Raw genomic sequence first — 20506 nt, 5'->3', positions numbered from 1 at the left:
CCTCAAAATAGCAACAGCAACGCGCCAACAATGTGCCTGAACGCACCTCGTTTTCAGACCAGCAGCCCATGGGTGTACAAATGGGTGCAAAAGCATTTTCTATTTAAACAACGTGGCGCAGGACGTGAAAATGATAACTGCGTCGGGCTGAAACTAGCAAAAAACACTTGCAGCCTGGCGCTGCATTGCACTGAAATCTTGCATGCTCTGAGCATGCTCTGAGCCTAACACCTACTAGTAAGGTTGGAACTGAAAAAAAATTAGCCAGCTCATTCTATTTTGTGTGCAATATCCATCAGATGGTGCATGAATACACTTCTGGGAGTCCCATCAGAGGATGACCTGGCTACCTGACCCCAATAACTATTTTTGTTAAATGACTTGCTGTGCATTCAGTATACATTCATCAATATGTGCTCTCAGGGAAATGAACCCATGACCTTGGCATTGCTATAGGTAATGTTAGAGTATAGCTGATGCTCTCAGCACACACTGTGTTCCCAGAAACCTCTGTGGAGTTTACTTGAAAGAAAGTAAAACTTGTGAAAAACTTGGACAGAGCTTGTGAAAGAAAAAGGTAAAACCAATTAGACAAAAGTTCATAGGATTCTCCCAGGATTTGAGGTTATAGACACATAATGCTCACTGACAGGATGTCAATACATGCCAATACAGAATGCCATTTCACAAAGAAAGAAAGAAAGAAAGAAAGAAAGAAAGAAAGAAAGAAAGAAAGAAAGAAAGAAAGAAAGAAAGAAAGAAAGAAGCATTTCCCAGTTGAGAAACCATGGACATCACATTGCAGTTCTGCAAGCTCTTATGGTGGAAACCATAAAAAACAAAACAAAAAAACAAAAAAAAAACATTAGCTCTTCTCTACAATGCAGCCAATGTGTTGGAGTTCACAAGAGCACAATTAGCAAGTGTGTACACATGCCCTTTTCTGATCTCCTCTAGCTCTCAGCTTTCTATCTTTCTGCTTTAATGACAGCAGCCAATGGGCCATGCGTAACAGTAGACGCTGGAGGATTACTGCTGGATTTCCACTGATTTCCCAGTGTACACTGCATATATAGAGTCACAATTAGATTTGATTAGGCCTTTTCTGCTCATGGCGCTGTGTAGCATGAATGCTGACTGGCTCTCTTTATCTCTTGGCTTTATGGAGATGAAGGTCATCCTAATTAAGGTAACGGTGGAGTACGGCTGGCTTTCTACACACACACTGTGCTCACACCAAAAATGTGTTTCTACTAGAAAAAAAGAACCCTTAGAATTTGATATGAATTGGTCATGATTGTCAATCAAACTGATCAAGATTGTAATGCTATAACATTTGTTTAAACAGTGTTATTTGCTTGAGTCAATTAGTTTGAAATATCTAATACTTTAAACTATTTATGTTTATTTTTATATTCTTACTTTTTTCTGATGGAAGTCAATTGTCAATCAAGGAATGATTCTTTAATATTACTGATCAGAACTCATCCTAAGGCATCTCATAAAGGAAACATTGCTATTGTGACCTTTTATACTCCACCTCCGTACAGCAGATATGTCAATACTTTAGCAAACTTAGAGTGTCACAGTCAGTCATAAGACATGCAAAAGACAATGAGATTTGATACCATTGATGTCAAACCTATCTCAACACGTCATGGCGAGTTTTAATGTGTGCAAGATTCCATGGCAAAAGGGAACTAGACGCCGAAGGCAGCACTTTGGGGAACGTCTCCATCGTGACAGCGTCTAAAGCACGTGAAGAACCTAGTCCAATCTCTGCTCTTTTCAGGAGAGGTGAGGGCAGCCTGTGCACCTCATATGCTGAAGAAAGAAATAGCCTCCACAATCCACCATCCATCTGCTTAGAAGCAGGGGGAACAAGGGGAACCCTTCTTAGGTGACCCAAAACACACGAATAGCTGGTCCGAATTCCTCCCACCTGAGGACCTACGTACATAGGCCTCCAAGGCCCAGACAGGAAATAGTAGGTATAGCCTTTCCTGGTCAGCTGATAAGTGGTGGAGGATAAAAGGCCTGCAGGATAACTGACCATGCAACATTAGATGACACCTTGGGCACGTAGCCTGGCCTAGGGTGGAGAATGGCCTTTACCCTCCCAGGAGCGAACTCGAGGCAAGAGGGAGTAACAGAAAGAGCCTTGCAGGTCCCCCACTCTTTTGAGGGACGTTATGGCTAGCAGGAAGGCCACTATGAAAGCAAAAAACTTGTCTGCCACTTCGTCAATTGGGTTCAAAGTGTGCCAGGGATAACCCCTCAAGAACCACTGCCAGGTCCCACACAGGATCCCTTGTTTGGACAACAGGCCTCATCCTCCGAGCACCACAAAGGAAATCAACAATTAGTACTTTTCTTTCTCGTTTTTTGATAAATAAGGGAGAATGCTTTCATTGTAGGACAAACAACACCAAATAAGACTGACAAGAGCAACATAGAATGCTTGCTGAAGAGCAGAAGTGTTGTGTGCCGGCGTATCTTTGTAGCTTCCATGTACGCCGTCACATGTGACGTCATGACGCAACACCAATCAAGATTGGACTAGATCCACACGTGCTTCAGATACTATCACGCTGGAGGCATCACGCTGTCCCTCAAAACACTATCACGCACGCTGTCTCTCAAAAAGGAACTCTACATATATTTTAGTATTTTCCACACACTATCAATTGACTTTAGAAATTGGGAATATAGCACACACATTGTATGCTGTACTTTTATCCCACACATTTTCGAATGTCCTAACTACAGTAGGTAGTCAACCAGAATGCCTATTACCGCTGTGCTAACTGCCGTGGCAAAGTCACTGTGGCAAAAATAAACCAGTCGCGAAATGACCGCCAGGTGCCACAAAGGGACATTTTGCAAAACTGCAGTAATTGCCGCATTTTGAAACGTAAGTGAGGCTAATGTCAATTAACAGTAAGGATGAAATACTACAACTATGGTAATTTCCAAATAAGCCTTCAACAAACATGAAAAATAAAACAAAAGAGCTATTGCATTTGCTGTACAATAGTGAAACAACCTAATATTTGGTGGAGTTGAAACTACATGCTATGAAGTAATAATTTACTTCTGCTTTAATGACAGCAGCCAATGGGCCATGCGTAACACCCTCCACCATGTCCCGAGCGCTCAGGGCTTGATGATCGGGCCGCGCCATGGAAGTAGTCGCAGGAAGGTTCCCCAGCCCATACCAGCCCCGCAGCCTGCCGAACGCCAGGCGATGCGGCGATCCCGTTACGGGCAGCTCAGAGATGGGTTGCAGTTCTTTCCAGGAAGTGGTTGCAGGACCTCTTCTTCCAAAGAACTGACATTCCCATTTCTGAGCCCGCAGAGGCTGTGTGATGGCAGTGTGCAATGTCTGCCTCGCCACTCTCGTCCCCCTCTGTCGCCAGACCCCTGTCAGACCAGGCCCCCGCAGAACACTCATACTTCCCTGGGCTCCTCAGTCAGGACGCGGCATATGACCATGCCCCCACACCGGGATGCTCTGCCTCCCACGTCTGGGCCAGTTATTCTGCCTCGCTGCCCCATCGTGGGTATGTCTGTGGTTCACATGACCCCGCTAATTCAGTTTTTGGAGCTTCCCAATCTGTCCCGCTGGCTTGCGAGAACCATCAGGCTCGGCTATGCAATTTAGTTTCGCACGGTCTCCTCCCCGCTTCCGGAGAGTCCGTTACATCATGGTCGGTGGCAATGCCCCTGTCATGCGTGCGGAGGTCGCCACCCTACTAGCGAAGGGTGAGATCGAGACTGTTCCTCCAGCCGAAATGAAGTCCGGCTTCTACAACCCCTACTTCATTGTACCCAAGAAGAGCGTTTTTTTATGGCCTGTCCTGGACCTGCACATCTTGTACCGAACCCTTCACAGGCTTCTGTTCAAGATGTTGACAGCCTAACGCATTTTCGAATGTGTTCGTCCGTTGGATTTGTTTGCAGCGATCGACCTGAAGGACGTGTACTTTCATGTCTCCATTCTTCCTCGACACAGACCGTTTCTTCGGTTTGCTTTCGAGGCTCAGGCATACCAGTACACGGTTCTCCCATTTGGGTTAGCCCTGTCTCTTCGCATCTTCACGAAAGTCGTTGAGGCAGCCCTTGTGCCACTCCGGCAACACGGGTTTCGCATCCTGAACTATCTCAACGACTGGCTGCTCCTAGCTCACTCTCGAGACCAGGTTTGCGAACACAGGGATCTGGTGATCCAGCACCTCGCCTGTTTGGGCCTTCGGGTCAACTGGGAAAAGAGCAAACTCTCCCTTGTGCACTAGGAACTGTGTCAACTTGCATTGGCCTCCATCAAATGGGTAGGGGACCTGCAGGCATTTTCGATCAACGAAGCGTGCCTAGAATTCGGGCGGGCTAATTCTCACGTGATCCTGAGATCCAGGCCTGGATACGTGCCCAAGGTTCCCACCACTCCCTAACGTTTAGCCTACTTTGCTTAAATTTGATGCAGTAAAAGAAGCCTACATTTGTTTCAATTCTAAATAAGTACTGTAATTTCAGTATTGGGATTATGAATTTGTTTAACTACAATGTTTCACTTGAATTTATCTGCTGGTCAGTTCTCAACGAGCCACGTCAGATTACGCAATAGAAAGAAAAAACTGATACTTTTAAAAGTCTGTGATTGTAGCACCTCTTATCGGTAAAAGGCAGCAAATACATACCCCAAATAAAAGTATTATTCTGGTTGAGCACCAACTGTAGGGCTTGACATTAACACCCGCTAAATGTGGGTGGATTTCAGCAATGGTATGTAATGCAGTCACTCCTACTAGTCAAGTTGGCGGGTTGAATTTTATATATAATATACAACATGCATTTTTTAATTGTTGTCTTTTAAAAAGGCATTTGAAATAAGAAACTAAGTGCAATTTAGTGTTGTTAAAATATTGATTTTTCGTTACATATCGATACTGAAATATCTGAAACGCTTCCAATACTAATTTTGATAGCAGATAGCAGCTGCGCTTTCTCGCTCTCTCATCTCTCTGACGGCAACATCCCTTCACTCACTCGTTTCATTTGCATATTGCAACCTCATGCTAAATGCTTTATTTATTTTTTGTTACATCAATATGCACTTCATACCTTAACATATACAAATACATAACATATTTTTGATAACATATTTGTGATAACTGTGAAAATGCATGTCAGAGTAACAACTAAGCCTTGAGGTCAAAGGAACTGTGTCAAGACACAGATCATGGGAAGACTACAAACACAGCGGCCAGACGAAAAGCATGATTTTTTCAGAAGCAGGGCTTAAGGGACTGTTCATGGTAGAAAGAAAGCTGAATGCAACAAAATACACAGATATCCTTAACTAAAATCTGGTTCAAATCACTCAGGAGCTCAGACTGGGCCAAAGGTTTACCTTCCAACAGGACAATGACCCTAAACACATAGTCAAGACAATGTAATAGTGGATTAGGGATGACTCTGTGAATGTTCTTGAGTGACCCAGTCAGAGCCTGGACATAAATTTAATCAAACATCTCCAGAGAAACCTAAAAATTGCTGTCCACCGACAGTCCCCATCCAACCTGACAGAGCTTAAGAGGATCTGCAGGAAATAATGGCAGAAATCCAGGTATGCAAGGCATGTCACATTATAACCAAAAAGACTTTATTCTAAAAGGCTGTAATCGCGGTTAAAACGTCATTCAACTAAGTACAGAGTTAAGGGTCTGAATACTAATGCAATGTGATATATGAATCAGCTTAGAGAGTGCAGGTGGAACCCGTCCTATTTCAACCTCTCATATAGTGAGTGTCTGGTGTTCCCTCTGCTATTGAGGTGTGTGGTTTCATCATGCCACAAACTAAAGAGTATTGTAAAGCCTTCAGAAAAAGAAAAAAAAAGGTTGTGGATGCCTATGAATCTGGCAAGGGATTTAAAAAGATCTCCAAATTATTTGAAATATATCATTCCATTGTAAGGAAAAAATAGACCTATTGAAGCAATGTGCTCTGGACAGACAAATCAAAGATAGAGTCGTTTGGGCACAGTAACAGCAGACATGATCAGATCAAAGGCAGCTTTTAAGGAGAAGTACCTCATACCAACTGTGTAGCATGGTGGTGGACATGTTATGGTTTGGGGTTGCTGCCTCAGGGACTGGACAGCTTGCATTTATCGATTCAACTATGATTTCAACATCATATCAATGAGTGCTTAAAGAGAACATACTGTAAAGCCATCTGTCCAACAGTTGAAATTGAACCAAAAGTGGACCTTTCAACAGGATAACGATCCTAAACACGCTAGCAAATCCACCAAAGAATTGCTCAAAAAGATGAGCATAATTGAATGGCCCAGTCAAAGCCCAGATTTGAATCCTGTTGAAATATTGTAAGGAGATTTCAAATGGGCTGTACATACAAGAATACTTTCAAACACCTTGCAACTGAAAGAATATTGCATGGAAGTGTGGTAAAAAAAAAGGTCAGATGTCAGTGACTGGTGGACAATTATGAAAAACGTCTATAAGAAGTTATTTCTGCTAAAGGGGGCAGTACTAGCTAGGCCAGGGATGTACTTACTTTTCCCACAGAAGAAATTCACATCTACTGATATTTCTGTTGAATAAATTATTGAAAAAGCTTTTTTTTTCAAGTGGATCAACTTTATTAATAGGCACTGTTTCAAAGAGAATCAAATGTTTGCTTGTCCAAATGTGTAAAAAAAAAAAGCCAACAATTTCAATGTACTTATTTTTTTCACTTCACACACACATATATGCATTTTTTATTTTTATCATATGAATATGACAAATTAGTGGAGAGAAAGTCTCACGGGACACTCACAGCTCTCGATTTCCAGTGTACAGTTCTGCTCATCTAGTGGGTATCTGCGTAAGTCCATCATGCAGGCGGCTGTGGTAGTAATCCTGTGCACACAGAGGGTATAACTATTAGTCACAAGCAACTATTTCTCTAGAATCCTGTTCTTCATAGACCCATGTCTGTGCTGGAGTCAATTACTTCCAGAATATTCTTTCACATTCCTTTTTTTTTTGTGCATTTTCACCCATTTCATTTTTTATTCCTGTAATGTACTTTCAATGAAAGTTTTGCAAATTTTATTATGATGGTTTTAAAAATCGGTTTCCTGAGCCCTCTAAGGGAGCATCAGTTTGGTTCACTCCAGCTGAAGGACATAGCACTTTTCAGTATTCTGAAGGGTGCAAGGCATTCTGTTTACAACTTTTACTGTCTGAATGGCAGTAAAATGAATGATTAGAAATTAAAATTTGAATGCCTGAAGCATTCTGCACAAGGTTACCTTGATAATAACAACAATATTCATGTTTTTTAGCTGTTAAGATTGTTGTGGACAAATTTATGTAAATTCAATTAAGTCATTCAAATTGATGGTATTCAAATTTAAATTAGGTGCATAAGAACAACTAAAGGTTTTAAAATCCCAAAGTAGAATAAATAAATAAAACTCAAGGTTCAGAGCATGAGCTAGCTACCTGAATAGCATGATCATGCAGCAAATTCAAAAACTCTTCGCTAACAGCTTTGCACATCCAATCCAATTACTGGTGGATAAAATAAACTCAATGTCACATATTGCAGGGTAAAAAACAAAACAAAACGAATCCTCAGAAAATATCATGTTCACTCAGGAATACGTGACATCGGTGTTGAGTGCAAAACGTTTTTTTCAGTTGCATTTTAGAGTACTAAAATGTGCTTTATTTATAGCTGTGTAGAGAACTACTCTAAATTAATTCAACCATGTCACTACACTTTTCATGACTGTTATGCCTAAAAACTTTGTACTTTTAGTGAATTAAATAGTTCCTGTCTTCCTCTTCAAAATAGAAAGTATCTAAAGAGGGTTTGAACTAAGTAAATGCGTTTTCAGCACTGCAAACATTTACTGCAGTGGTAGGTGCAAGAGAAATCCTCTTGCAGGGAAGGATAGATGAGCGAAAATCCGTGTCCTAGTTTCCAGTCATACCAGAATCACCTTGCCTCCATGTCATAGCAAAGTGGGAATACCAAAGAAAAGAGGGCAAGCAAGAGGGGTATTAGTATCTGCTTTGATGTATACGCTACAGTATATTACACTTAATAGTCCAGGAGCATCTGACAAAGACTTGCCTTCAGCTTCTAGTAGGGGGATTGTCTATTTCTCCCTTTAGGTTTCATTAAAGATGCTGATAAATATGAAACTTCTCAAGAGACCAAAAAGAATATCAAAGCAGTAAAAGGGCCAATCTAACCAGAGTCAGATCATTGTCCAGCCTGGTCATTTGGCTACTGAAAACTGAACTCAGACCAAAATAATTCCCCTAACATCATTTAGTAATTCAAATTGACCATAGAAGCAAAGAGATACAATTCTTCTGAGTTATAAAGGCTCATGTGGAATGCTTATTAATATTGAAAAGCTATTATTTTGTTTATTTAATTTTTAATAAAGTATGTTCTGACTCTGGATGGTGAGATATCAATTTTGGAAAGGAAAAAGCAATGAGAGGCATCTGGCCATGTCTAGGGCTGTACTCTTTCACCTTTCAAAGTTACAACCTGCCAAAATCAGTCAAGCAGAGTAAGGGCCCTGGGTGTGTTAGCTGACTGGCAAGCCTCGGTGAGAACAAAGAGGAAAAAGAATGATATGAATTCCTCAGGGAGAGCTTGTTCAGTTTGCTAAATTTGCTATCAGGACTGGCAGCTGTTGTTAAGGTAGAAAATGGTGTTAGTGAGAGTGGTTCAAGGTAAGAACTATACTACAACATCAGTCTAAGTATCATCATGTTCTCTGCAATTAGGCTAGACGTGTCAAATCTCTCTGAAATCACAATATTTATTCTCATATATATTAATAATTATGTAATTATTCAAGAAAGAGTTTTCTGTGGAAGGTAGGAGAAAGTGCATTCTGAAGAAGCACATGGCAGAGGCATGCAGTAAAGAAAGGCATGCAATAAATAATATTGTTGAAAGGGGTCATATAATGGTACATGCACTTTTTCAAGTTGATTGTACTGAAATGTGTGTTGGCAGTGCCTGTACAGAACCATCATAAAATTATAAAAATCCATCCAGTGTTTTTTTTTTTTTTAATCTTCTTATATGTTTTCCCGTCTCAAATCAAGCCATTCGATTTTCTGACGTCACAAAATCGACGCCCCTCCCACGATTGTTGATTGACAGCATTGTTTCAACACAGACCCGCCCTCGCTCGTGAGCGAGCTGTCAATCATAGTCCGCGCGGACCGGCGCGGTCATTGTTGATACGCTGGAGAACTGTCTATGAGCAGAATGCCGTCTAAGCGATTGTGGTGTTCTGTTCTTGGGTGTAATAAGGAACACAGCAGTCATTTTGATGCTCCTAAAGCCGAACCGCTGAAGACGCAGTGGCTGAGTTTTGTTTTCGAAGGGAATATTCCCCACGATCAACGTCAATGCTTTCATGTTTGCGCGAATCATTTCAGACACCAGACTGCTTTACAAACGAGGGTCAGTATAACGCTGGTTTTGCTAAGAAGCTGCTCCTGAAAAAAGGATCGGTACCAACTATTCGTGTTCCTTCTGCACCTCCAGAAGAAGAAGTGAGTGTAACGTTTTATTAACCTTTATACGCACAGAACAGAGGGGCGGGGTGAGCAAAGCTCATTATCATTTAAAGACACATGCACTTAAACGGCGTGCTGAAAACAGAGCTGTTTTTGACCAGGTAAAATGAATGTTTTCTTACAATACTAATGTGAATTTTTAATTAAAGTACATTACAAATTTTAATTTAGACCCTAAAGAATCATATTAGCTTGTACAAAAATGGCATTATATGACTCCTTTGAACAATATTCGTTTACTGTTGCATTGACAAGAGACCATACCGTTTGAATTGATTAATTCTAGTCAATTACTATTTGTTATTGTACATATTGTTACAGTGTAATTACACATTTAAGTACTAAGTAATAATAATTAACTACATGTATAGGGTTAAGTTTAGGATTAGGGTTTGGTTAAGGGTTAAGTGCATTAATATGTTATTACTGTAGTAACTACAGTACATGTAACGTGTAACAAGGACGCTGTTTTAAACTAATTATTGTGCTAATTTCTCTCCAAATCCCAAAGTGTGTGACTCAGATCTGTTTTTTTTTATTTTATTTTTTTTATTTTTTATTTATTTTTTTATATGTGAACAGCACAAACCACATGGAATATTTTTTTTTTAGATTCTGATTTGGGCCATTTCCATATGTGAAATTAAATCAGATACAAGTCGGATGTTTTGCAAAGAGATCTCACTCTGAACGGTCATATCGGATTTCGTGCGACTTTTACGTCACTCTAGATCGACATTTGTTGTGATGGGAGTCACTCCAAAGATTTTGGGCCTATCCAAATACCCACACTTGCGTTCTTGGCCACTTGAGAGCGCGTGCACGCAACAGAAAGTAAGACCGCCAAAACTCAGTGCCCTTAACGCACACTAAACCCACACTATCCGAAACGGTACTTGAGGCAAAGAGTATCCCATCATGCATCATGTTCAGAAACTCATGTGCCCCCAAATCATAAGATGTCGAGGGAAACATTCCACTGTAAGTTAAATTAATTAGATATTACATATAATTTGGTAGTAAAACAAAGTGTTGTACATTTTATTGGAGCGAAGATGAGTATGTGTATTTTGAACATTTGCAACTGCTTTTTAACACTTAATTAGAAGCACCGCAATTACTAAATTGTGTCATCTGTTACATAGGGACTACTGAACAGATATTTCGAATTATTTTTTTTTTTTTTTTCACACTATGGGCTAGATTTACTAAACAGGGCAAATTAGTGTGAAAGCACAAAACCAAAAAGTGTAAAGTTCTGCGCGTGATCTACTGACACCGCGCAAATTAAAGAACACAGACGCAGCCGGATCATTTACATAATGACCAACGCAATCTACCGAGAGCAGCGCAAATTAGCGTCTGGTGTAAGACATGCTTTTTTTTGGATGGTAAATAATGGCGCAAATAAATTGACTAGTGCAAACCTTAGTAAATCACCTTGCATAAATCATCCTCCCATAAATTTTGCGTCTGAAAGAGAAACTCCTACAAATTCATATGCAACATGGTCAGTCGCAAAAAAATAACCGTCCACACCTTTTCAGCGCTATTTTATCACAACGTGTCTTTAGTAAATCCTGATAATAGTTTTTTAACGCCAAAAGAGGGTTTGCGCTGGTGCAAGCTGTTAGTAAATCTGGTTCCCTTCTCGGTCGGTCACTTCAACGTACGTCGTGACCGACTGATAGGAATCTCCCTAGAGAGGCCAATCTACTTCGAGTGAAACTAAAATGAGCCAATGCACATTGGCATGCAATCATTTGCATCAGCTGTTTAGCCTCGCAACGCGGGTATAAAATGAGCAGAAGGTGCGATTGCATTTCAGCTTTTTGCTTCGGAGCCAACCACTTCGATGCTCTCTTTAATCTACAAGAGTTTTGAGAACTATTACGAGCTTTTACGAAACTATTAAGAAACTATTACAAGGTTTATTTTTTGGATCTCTCCACTCTGTTGCAACTCTTTTTTCTCTCTCTTTCTCTCTCTCCCCTTCTCTATTTTTTTGTTTTTGCTCTTGAGCAAACAAAAAGCTGTTCTTACAGCTGGTAAGGTGCGAGGGTGAGAGCGCTCAAAAGCCGTTTTGACAGCTGGTAAGATCAGCGAGAGAGACGCGCACAGACAAGTGCACATTCCTGTCTGTGTTTGCGTGACTGTTCCCCTGCATGTCTCAGCACCAGTGAGAGCAGTCTGGTGAAAAATGCTTATTTACAAAGATGACATTCTATCTGTGTGTTTCTGGATGCAGTCGTTACTTGGGATTGCGGGATGGTCACGATCGCTGCCTTGTGTGTCTGGGCCTTGAACACGCCTTGTGGGAAGATGACCATCTCGGAGCTGCGGTCGAGACTATCGTTCCTGCAAAGGGTCGATCTAACCCTCCTCAGGGTTGCTTCGGGCTCTGACACGAAAGACCTGAGGATCGCGGTGAGCACGCTTCCTTCGGGGAACCATGCACCTAGGAACCGTCATCCCTCTCACACTCCGTAGCCAGCAGAGCCACCACCGGAACGCTCTGGACCTCCCTCGAGGTGTGTACCAGTTGTTTCTTTCGGTGCTCCCCGCGATGAACAGATGACGATCGCTGCATCGGAGGGTGGGTCAGACTTCTACGTGAATGATAGCTCGGCGCTGTTGCCTCCTTCTGGTGTGTCAACGGTGCCCAAGACGGACCTGGAGATGATGGCCATGCATTCCCGGGCCGCCAACAGTATCAGGCTTGTGTGGAACCCTCCACCATGTCCCGAGCCCTCGAGGCTGGATGATTGGTATCTCGGGGTGGCGCGCGCTGGTTCTCAGCAACCCACCCCAGTGCCTTTCTTCCCAGAAGTGCACGAGGAGCTCACAGGGACGTGGACGGCACCTTTTACTGCCAGAAACCGTTCCAGGCCGTTTCTGTGCTTTGTGTTCGAGGGTCGAGCATATCAGTAAAAGGTCCTGCCCTTTGGGCTGTCCCTGTCTCCCCGTGTCTTCACGAAAGTCACGGAGGGGGCCCTTGTTCCCATCTCGACGACTGGCTCATACTAGCACGCTCTCAAGATCAGTTATGCGAACACAGGGACCTCATGCTCAGGCACCTCAGTCAGCTGGGCCTTCAGGTCAACTGGGAAAAGAGCAAACTCGCCCCATGCAGAGGATCTCTTTTCTTGGTATGGAGTTGGATTCGGTCACACAGAGAGCACGCCTCACAGAGCAACGCACCCAGTCGGTGCTGAACTGCTTGAACACGTTCAAAGGTAGGATGGCGGTCCCACTGAAATTCTTTCAGAGGATCCTGGGGCATATGGCAGAGGCAGCAGCGGCAACTCTGCTCGGGCTGCTCCATATGAGACCGCTTCAGCACTGGCTTCACGGCCGAGTCCCGAGATGGGCGTGGCATCATGGCACTCACCAGGAGACAATCACACCGGCGTACCACCAAACCTTCAGCCCGTGGTCAGACCCCTCGTTCCTGCGTGCAGGAGTCCCCTTGGAACAGGTGTCCAGGCATGCTGTGGTATTCACAGATGCCTCTGCGACCAGCTGGAGTGCCACGTACAATGGGCAATCGGGCATGCAGTGTCAGGGGTGTGGACGGGCCCCCAACTGCATTTGCACATCAACTGCCTCGAGTTTCTAGCAGTACATCTCGCTCTGAGCCGCTGAAAGAGGCCGCTATAGGGCAGAGACGTGCTGGTCCGTACGGACAACACTGCGACCGTTGCGTACATCAACTCTCAAGGTGGTCTACGCTCCCGTCGCATGTCGCAACTCGCCCGCCATCTCCTCCTCTGGAGTCAGAAGCATCTGAGGTCACTTCGAGCCATGTATGTCCCCGGTGTGCTCAACCATGTGGCCGACGAGCTGTCACAAGCTGTGCTCCCGGGAGAATGGCGACTCCACTCCCAGGCAGTTCAGCTGATTTGGAGAGAGTTCGGGGAGGCTCAGGTAGACCTGTTTGCCTCCTCAGAGACCTCCCACTGCCAGCTGTTTTACTCCCTGACTGAGGGAACACTCGGCATGGACGCACTGGCTCACAGCTGGCCCCAGGGCCTCTGCAAATATGCGTTTCCCCCAGTGAGCCTACTTGTACTGACGCTATGCAAAGTCAGGGAGGACGAGGAGCAGGTCCTTCTGGTGGCTCCCTATTGGCCCACCCGGACCTGGTTCCCAGAACTCATGCTCCTCATGACAGTCCCTCCCTGGCCCATTCCTCTGAGGAAGGACCTTCTGACTCAGAGACGGGGCACCCTATGGCACCTGCATCCGGACCTCTGGAAACTCCATGTCTGATCCCTGGACAGGACGCAGAGGTTCTAGGTGACTTACCCCCAGAGATACTTAACACCATCACTTCTGCACGAGCGCCGTCTACGAGACGTGTGTACACCTTGAAGTGGAACCTGTTCTGAACCTCGCAGAGAGGAACCCTGAAGATGTTTGATAGGGTCAGTGCTTTCCTTCTTGCAGCAAGGGTTGGAGCGAAGGCTGTCTCCCTCCACCCTCAAAGTACATGCTGCCACTATTTCAGCTAATCACGACCACATAGATGGCAAATCAGTTGGAAAGCACGACCTGGTCGTCAGGTTCCTTAGGGGGGCGAGACGGCTAAACCCTCCTCGAGCCCCCTCCATACCCTCTTGGGACCTTTCCCTGGTGCTTTGAGCACTTCAAGATGCTCCCTTTGAGCCTTTGCAGTCAGCAGACTTAAAGCTTCTTTCTTTGAAGACTTTGCTGCTGATTGCACTGGCCTCTATCAAGAGGGTAGGGGACCTGCAAGCATTTTCGGTCGATGAATCGTGCCTGGCATTCGTGCTGGGTGAAACCCATGTTATACTGAGACCCCGGCCTGGCTATGTGCCCAAGGTTCCTACCACTCCTTTCAGAGACCAGGTAGTGAATCTGCAAGCGCTGCCCCTGGAGGAGGCAGACCCAGCCCTGGCTTTGCTCTGTCCCGTTCGCGCTCTGCGTATTGTACGAGGACAGAACTCAAAGCGTCAGGTCCTCAGACCAGCTCTTTGTCTGTTACGGAGGCCAGCAGAAGGGAAAGGCTGTCTCCAAGCAGAAGATGGCCCACTGGATAGTGGATGCCATTGCCTTGGCTTACCAAGCTCAAGGCGTGCCCTGCCCACTCAGGTTGCATACTCACTCCATGAGAGGCGTTGTATCCTCCAGGGGGATAGATACTATAGCCTACGTGTAGAGCCGGTCTACTCCCGTGTTCTCACCCTAAATGGGTAGAAGCATTGAGAGGCCCGGCTCTGTCGGCTTGCTGCACCCTACCGTGCTCCATATTCTCCAGAGTGAAAAACCTGTGAGTCCTCCAACACCCTCGGCCCGGACATGGTGGAGCGTCAGGTGCCAGGCATTTATCCATTGAATCCTTGAGAACCGGGTTTAGGCTGGGTCCCATATGTGTGACCCTACAGGGATCTCATGTGTATTCTCCACGGCTGCTCCTAATCGAAGCCTGTGTCTTTCCCTTGGGCTAAGTCACCCAATATTCATATGCAATACAACCTTAGGGCTGGTCCATATGCATCTTTCCACATAACTCCTTTGAAGATTGTGGCTTCCGCAGCATCCCTTCCCTCCATAGAAAGGGCACACTTTCCCATTGTTATCCAATAATTTCACTGTATGGGTTATCACGGAACAACAGTGTCAGAGACACTCTGTTTAAGCCCTCTCCTATCGTCCTTCCAGGCAAGAAGGGGTAGAGGCTTACACAGGGAGCTGGATGGGGTGCAGCAGCTGTGGCGCTTTGGTAGTGATTCCTATCAGTCGGTCACGACGTACTGTACGTTGAAGTGACCAACCGATAAGGGAACATATGGTAACCCTCGTTCCCTAAGGGAGGGAACGGAGACATACGTCCCGTCGCCACATCTGCTGCAAGTACAATCTATAGTTTTGAAAAAGCCCCGGAGCTGTCAAAGGTCTGCCGGATGACGCAAAACTAACAAATGGATGGAATTTCTCAGTCCAGGTAACACAGAGAAAGAGTAAACAGACAGTGCAAAAACTACAAAGCATGTTGAAAATCTGTGAAGCTACACTTTAAAAATAACTAGCTGTTTTCAAGGGGTGGACTGGAATGTGCAATAATGAAGTGCTTCAGAAAGTGTTAAGATACACTGTATGAAGGAAGAGAAAAGTGGACACTTTCTATGCTACTGTATTCATGCAGTCTTTTATGAGACTTTAATTGTCACTGCATCACTGAGATAAAAACATTCTTCTTCTTCTTCATATTTTTTTAAGAAAACCCTGTTAGACAACAAAGCCATCTGTTTTACTGCAGGGCCACAAAAATGCCAAAGTCAAAAGATCTTTAATTAACAGTGCAGATTATATATAATGCAAACTGACTGTCAAATAAATAAGACAGTAACTCAATTTTTACTTTCATGCGCAAAAACATCTGAATGGTGTACCCAAGCTTAGTTCTCTCTCTCTCTCACACACACACACACACACACACACACACACACACACACACACACATATATGTGTGTGTGTGTGTGTGTGTGTGTGTGTGTGTGTGTGTGTGTGTGTGTGTACATTTTATCAAAAAAGATGAATTTGACCAGAAAAACACAGAAAGTAAAAAAAAAAAAAAAAAAAAAAAAAAAAAAAAACTCTTGTGATTTACTTGTGCAAAAAGTGAAACAATATTTCATACTCAGTCTGTTGTTAATGTAGATTTATGTGGCACTTGGTAACTCGTCATATAATTTTAATAATGCATTTCTTTACTTCAGCAAGATAGTTCAACTAATGTAAGGCTAATTATACTATAATTAGTTATACATAAAGAGCATATCTCTGTCTAATTAGTAGATGCTCTCATGCATATTTATATAATCAAGCATGAGTGCATTTAATAGCTTGAGATCTTACACGTAAAGAGCCAAAAAGTGTCAGTGAAGTCAAATGCTCTTACTTGCATTTTGTTAAGAGTCAGTTGCTTTATGAAAGGACAGCACTCACTCATGACAATGTCAGTCTACTTATACCTGTGAAATTTCATGATTCTTGATACCAACTTGTCCATGATGAAACATGCAATATGGACAAGGAGCGTGAAAATGTAACGTCAATGTCCCTTCAATAACAGGCCGTTGTGTAAAACTCTTAGACATATTTTTGGCAGCTGATAGACCGTTTGGACCTGGAAGCGGTGACATCAGACTTAACGAGCGGACTGCGTCAGACATCCGACACTTTTCTCACAGCTGATTGGTCCAGGTCCAGAGATATCTAAGTGGTTGAGCTGTTTACTTACTTTTTAAATAGTCTTCCAGTTAATGTAATAATTTTGTTCATTCAGACTGATCTGTGAATGTGGAACACACACGAAAACCAGAGGCAGAATTTATCAAGTGAACCAATCATAGCCAGTCATATCCAATCACATCCAATCATAGTGCGATGAAGGCATTGCATCCTCTCACGTGACTTTTCCCCAATCATTCTCAATAACTCCCGACTAAACCCACTGCATGCTTTAGGTGGTCTGTTAAAATGTCATGGGCTCAGGGGGAGCAATAGAGACGCTGCGTCCCGCTGTAACTTTACCTGCTGGTGTCACTGTTGGACAGTGTTACTTTAGAAAAACGAGTGATTTATACACTTTTTAATGTTACATTTTTGTAATATTTGCATTGTTTTAGTTTTGTAATATGGATTATTTTCTCATCCTATTTATTTATTTATTTATTTATTTTTTTTGAGGAGACACTGCCTCCGTTGGAAACGCCATATCCCAACCGCAATGGCAGCAAATGTGAATCTGGCATGCAGAACATGCACACAATAAATACATTGCATCAAATGCTTTTACAATGTAAGTGCATAGAAGTAAGGACACCTGATACAACGTGGGACAAAAACATAACCAGGTCCTTATATTGAGCAGTGTTTGCCAATCCTGTTCCTAGTGGCACACCAAAAGTAGACCTCTACATCAACAGTACACAACTGTGCCTAATCAAACACACCTGATTCAACTCATCAGCTCATTAGGAGACTCCAAAACCTGACATGGGTAAATCAGGCTGCTTTTACACTGCAAGTCTTAATGCACAGATCTGATCTTTTTACCAAATCAGATTTCCCCCCCTTCACATTCTCTTTAGACATGACTATCCGATATCTGTGTTTACGTTAATCCCCGTCCTAAACTATTCTTTTGGTGAATGTTTTACTATGCGACATGGCTGACCCTCGGGCCATGCTATTAAAATAATTTATATAATTCACATCGGGTGGCACCATGATTATTTGCCAGCATGCATATCTAACTGCAGAACTGCAGAACCACGTATCACTGCAGTGTTGATGACAGCAGCCTCAGACCAGAAGTTAGGGTAATGCTAACATTACCTTTCACTATAACTAGAAGCTCTTTCTTAATGAGTCACCAACGGACGTCGCTCAAATGCCTCGTCAAGAGCGATTGTCATCGTGTAAAGCTGCGTCCCAATTCGCCTAAGTTACACTACGCCATAAAAGTATGTTCTCTTTTTGTGAAGAAAAGGTATTTACTTTTGAATGTGTAGCAAAAAAGTAGGCAAGCTTTGGGACATACTACTTCGTCATCTTTATCGGACGGATCTGTCGCGTGCGTCCTGTCACGTAAACTGCCCTGTCAATCATCTTGTCACAGTTAAAATCCTCTATTAAATCTGAGAGAAATGTAGTAGCACGTTCATCTGCCAGTGGGTCTTTCATGGAGAGTGTCCTCATGTGTTTGCAATTTGAATATAATAATGCATTTAAAAGTTGAACGGACGTCGCTCAAATGCCTCTGGGCGCAATTGGATAGACCTAAAACCAATCAGAGCGATCGTCGTCGTGTAAAGCCCGCCTCAACGTTTCTGATTGGTGCCGCGATTTCTAGGCCATGGAAATGGGCTTGAATGAGCTCTTTGCCAGACTACTTCTCGAGCATATCTGAATTTGCCGGAAGTTGTCTGGGTTTTCCCAGGCTAATTGGCCAGCATAGATAAGTTAAAAGCTGTCATGGATGTTTGCAGTGCAAAATCAGATTGAACGGACATAGAGCAGATCTACGGTTTGTTTGTTGCTCATTGCTGATTTTTTTGTTTTTGCTTTTTGTGAGTAGAGACGCTGTTTTATTTATAAAATTCACACGCCAGAGGTTGAAAACCTGTTTCTGTGAGTGCGCAATTTCTATATATATAGATTCCGCCTTAATAAAAAAAGGAGTTATAGTTATATTGCGAGGACAAACAGTCACCTCTATCTTTGTGGGCAAACATGTTGTCCTCGCCTTGTGGTGACTTGGAATTCCAAGGGGAATCGGATAAACATGTTTAGATGCAGGACAGATGTCCAGATATCGGATATGTATCTGATTAGGAGAACATCCAAAATGTACACTGTTGGTGTGTATCCAGAAAGAGGGTTGGGTAACACTAATATATAGGAATATATATATTGGAATATACAGATTTTAGACTTGCACCACACTCTTCTATCACAAAATCTTTCTGATAACCAAAAGACTGCATTCTCACAAGCCCAAGGTGATATAGCCTCCTGACCACAAATGTCACGCAGCAAATTTTTTTTTTTCCTGCTCATGTCTCTGACTTCTCTTTCAAGATGAAGGGGGCTGTTTCTCAACACTGCCCGTGAGAAGTGCAGAAGTGATGTAAAGCTCAGGTGTGCGCTGGGATTTGCTTCTGTTCATGCAGCTTCAGGGTTTAAAGCAAAGCATGCTTTGGACATCTGCCTATCTAATCCTGCATTTACACTGTTAATATCAATAATACTTGTAAATTCACGGCATGGATGAATCTCACATTTTACCCTCATTTAAAAAGAAAGGACATGAGAAATTATAATGTGCTTAAAGAAAATAGATTAAAAAAATAATTTGTACTTAGACTTTTTTTAAAACAAAATTGAAGCACTTTCATCCACAAGCCGAGCTCCCAACAATTCTTATTACTGTAATAAAAACAAAATACATTCTTATAGATTGGTGCAGGGAAGACATCAGAATATGGGGTTTTATAATGGGGGTTTTCGATTTATGCGTAAAATAAAGCCTGTGGTAAACATAACTTCACTAAACTTTGATGTTTTGTACTACAATGTAAATTACACACATCCATAGTAAAAATATGAATTTTGAAGCACCTATGTTCATTTCTAAAAAACATAAGATTTTAATAAATAACTAGAAAAGACTAGATAAGTTTGGCGTGTGAGTGTGTGCAGAGTACGATGTAGAACAAAACATCGAAACATCACTAATTTACCCTGTTTAGTAAATCTGGGCCATGTTCTCTAAAAACAAGTCTTATCAATGGTCAAACTTGATTTAAATGTATCATTGTTACAGTGTAATTACTCAAATAAGTGCTACATGTACTTACTAAAGGTTTAGTTTAATGTTGTTAAGGCTACTTGTAATTGTGCTTGATTTACCGTTAATACTGTCGTAAATATGTGTAACATATGTAACGAGGATGCATTAAAATAAAGTGCTGCTCAGTTTTGCTCCCAATGTAAATCTATCTTGTTGTAAGGATGTTTAGATTGTTTTATTGGAGAACAGAATGAAGTTACTACTATGCTTTTGCAGCAGAGGCAATATCTAAATCTGTAGAAATGTCAAAATGATGTCTGTAATCAGATCAAATCGGATGTGGCCCGGGCTTAACCAGAAGTTTTTCATGCAGTTTCTATATTCCAAATATGCCTTGTATAATTCATATATATACTGTATGTACAGTATATATATATATATATATATATATATATATATATATATATATATATATATATATATTTACAACACAATTTCTGTTAATATTATTAAAACAATACTAAATGGTACATACAAGGGTAGTACAAAGGCA

General features: G+C 42.5%; 1 protein-coding gene across 2 annotated transcripts in view; it reads right to left on the bottom strand.

Moving 5' to 3' along the window:
* gabrb2b (gamma-aminobutyric acid type A receptor subunit beta2b) overlaps positions 1-20506 on the bottom strand; it is a 137449-nt gene that overhangs the window by 32701 nt on the left and 84242 nt on the right. For both annotated transcript variants that reach the window (XM_079847019.1, XM_079847020.1), the window contains exon 5: positions 6844-6926. In XM_079847019.1, coding sequence (XP_079703145.1) covers positions 6844-6926 — 83 coding nt within the window. The remainder of the gene's footprint in view (positions 1-6843; positions 6927-20506) is intronic.

This window comes from Squalius cephalus (assembly GCF_949319135.1).
Source record: "Squalius cephalus genome assembly, chromosome: 17".
NCBI classification, from domain to species: Eukaryota; Metazoa; Chordata; class Actinopteri; order Cypriniformes; family Leuciscidae; genus Squalius; species Squalius cephalus.
Note: the sequence above shows the minus strand (reverse complement) of the source record. Positions and strands in the feature narration are given on the sequence as shown.